This window comes from Volvox carteri (genome assembly GCF_000143455.1).
Source record: "Volvox carteri f. nagariensis unplaced genomic scaffold VOLCAscaffold_92, whole genome shotgun sequence".
Lineage (NCBI taxonomy): Eukaryota > Viridiplantae > Chlorophyta > Chlorophyceae > Chlamydomonadales > Volvocaceae > Volvox > Volvox carteri.
Window position 1 is genome coordinate 153,827 of NW_003307635.1, and position 2,751 is coordinate 156,577.

At 60.2% G+C, this 2,751-nt stretch overlaps 1 protein-coding gene across 1 annotated transcript in view; it reads right to left on the bottom strand.

The window, feature by feature from the left end:
• Positions 1 to 638: 638 nt before the first annotated feature.
• Positions 639 to 2,751, bottom strand: part of VOLCADRAFT_99655 (uncharacterized protein) — a gene marked incomplete at both ends in the record, with an annotated part of 19,384 nt that continues 17,271 nt past the window's right edge. The window contains 4 exons of the mRNA XM_002958358.1: positions 639 to 860; positions 1,478 to 1,556; positions 1,781 to 1,941; positions 2,257 to 2,512. Of these exons, the coding sequence (XP_002958404.1) occupies positions 639 to 860; positions 1,478 to 1,556; positions 1,781 to 1,941; positions 2,257 to 2,512 (718 nt within the window). The remainder of the gene's footprint in view (positions 861 to 1,477; positions 1,557 to 1,780; positions 1,942 to 2,256; positions 2,513 to 2,751) is intronic.

The window sequence follows — 2,751 nt, forward strand, 5'->3', positions numbered from 1 at the left end:
ATGTGGTTAGTTCAAATAACACCGCGGTGAGGTGATGATGTCCATAACGACATATGTTCAGATGGGGGACTCTGATGCAGCTGCCCTAGCGCCTGATAGCGCTCCACTCTAAAACAAGCAGCAGCTGCATCAGAGACTTCCGTGAGACCGTGAGGTAAGCTGGCGGGGGTGTAGGCTTCGTGTGAGTTTGTGCTGCTTGCTTTCTTTTGGCGGAATGAAACATCCACATACACACGCGAAAGGAAAAAGACCCCACCGCCGCCGCGGCCTCCAATCTAAAAACGTCATCAACCATAAACGCGAGGAAAAATCAGCGACATCAGCGACAACATGAAGAGGAAAGGAATGCCCGTGATGCTCAGGGCGGTGGTGCGTGTGACCTACCGCCGAGATCCTTAGTGGTCTTATGTATGTGTGTCAGTATGTATGTGCATGTGACTGCCGTACCACGTCTTCTTACCGGGCCGTGATCCCGCCCTCCCCGGGCAACTCACCGGCTGGGCTCAGCTCCCGGCCGCCGAGCTTACCCGACCACACACACATACACATACACACCCCAATCCCCTCACACGCCCCCCGGCATCCCGTCCTCCACCCCTTCCGCCCCCTCCGGCCCCCTCCCGCATTACAGCATATCGTCAAAACCCCTCCGGCAGCAGCACAGGCACCAGCGCCCCCCCTGGAGCCACATCAAGTTGCTTGGCCGGGTACACCACATCGTAATGCCCGGGCAAGTGGGCCACCCAGGCCACCGGCGGACCCAGGTGACCCGTGGGTCCGTGCTTGATGGCGCCGACCTGACTTCCCGCGACATCCAGCACCCCCAGAGTGATGCCCAGTGCCCGACACAGCGCTATGATCTGAGTCGCCATAAAGGCGTGTACGTGCACGCGCGGTGGTGGGGGTGGGGGTGGGGGTGAAGGTGGTCGGGGGGGGAAAATGCGGGGTGTGGGGGGGAGGAGGGCAGCGTCACACCACATCACGTCAGCTCACCCGCGCATCATCATGGGGTCCGGGGGCACGTGTTGTGCGATGTTGGGATGTGGTGGTGGGGGGTTACAGGGGGGTTAGTCGAGAGAGGCAGTTACTGACCACCCCTATCATATCCCGTCTACGTAATAGGATGAGTAATAGGATGTGGAATAGGATGAGGATGGTCCTGTAGAGTGATGAGCCGTCACGTCCTCCTACCCGCACCTCTTTTTCGCTTCTGCCCTCCCCTCCCCCCCCCTCCTTCAAGAACGTCTTCGGGGGTTTGGGTTCTTACCGAGAGGCGGAAGCACGCGGGGCCCCCGCAGACAAAAGGAAGGCACCCTCAACCCCCCTTCCGAGCCGGAGAGATGGCGCACATCCCGACATTCCCCCCCCAACACACACACACACACAAACACACACAGACACACAAACACACAGACACACAAACACACAGACAAACACACACACAGACACACACACACACACCGCCCCAGAGCCCCACCTGCAGCTGCTCCACCTCCACCCCCATGGGCAGCACGTGATGAGAACAGATCCATTGAAGACTCATTCCCGAGTAGTCCCTGCGTGCACACGAGTGAATGCATTCGTGCATACAGACAGACAGACAGACAGACAGACAGACGTGTGCAAAGCAGACACATAGCTTTTCAGGTAGGCATCAAACAAAGCAGGCAAGGGGAAGGCAGGCAGACGAACGACTCACGATCATCATTCTCGAACTAACTCTTATTTTTAAAAATTTATATTTATCTCAATCAGGCCCACCCCCCCCGGTTCAGCGTACATGCCGCAGCCCGGGATGAACGGCGCGTAGAAGGCCTCATCCGACACCAGCTCATAGACCGTGAGGCTCCTGGCGAACCGAATAACTTCGGAGCTGGCGGCGCTCGAGTTGAAGAGCCGCTCCAGGGAGGTCACGTCGGAGGGCTCCGGGGCGTCGGGCGCCTGGTGGCGGTGCAGCAGCAGCAGCAGCAGCGCATTTCACCGACAAACAAAACCCCAAGTTACGAAGGAGGATAGATGTACGGCGGAGATATATACACACGTGCAGGCAAGGTAAAGGAACGCAAAAGGTGCGGATGGCAGGACGCGTGCCATGATAGCCCGTTTCAATAGAAGAAAAAGACATTTTTACAGACGTACAGACGTACAGAAGTACACAAACCCGCAAGCCATGTACACTCCAGACCCTGCAGCCGCACCTAACGCCCCGAGGATCCCCATCCACAAGCCACATAATGACCCTGCCGTACACCGTACCTTGAACCAGGCCGTACGGAGCAGCCGCAGCAGCCGCTTGCCGCCACGCAGCGCCACCTGGTCAACACTCCTGCCGCCGCCGCCACCGCCACCGCCACCGCCGCCGCTGTCGCTGCGGCCTCCCCGCTCGGGGGTGGCCGCCCGACTGCGCGAGCGGCCACCTCCCGCACCTTCGTCCCCCCCGCCCTGCGGGACCCCACCCACGTCTTGCAGCGCCTCCAGCTTCCTCACGTAGCGCCCCACCAGGTGCTCCAACCTGAAGAAGGGGGGGAGCAGGGGGAGGGAGCAGGGGGCGCGAGGGTGCCACATGGGGGGGGGGCATTTTCAGGAAGCTCGGGGTTTAGCTCATGTAGTCGGGAGCGGTTGGGGAGCAGTTGGGGAGCGGTTGGAGAGGCGAAACTGCCGGCAAGCGGGTCCCGCCCAGGTTGGCCCATCATCATGGTGTTGGCGGCGGCCCGCGATGGTGCTCCGGAAAGAGTTGTGCAGCTGCGAGAG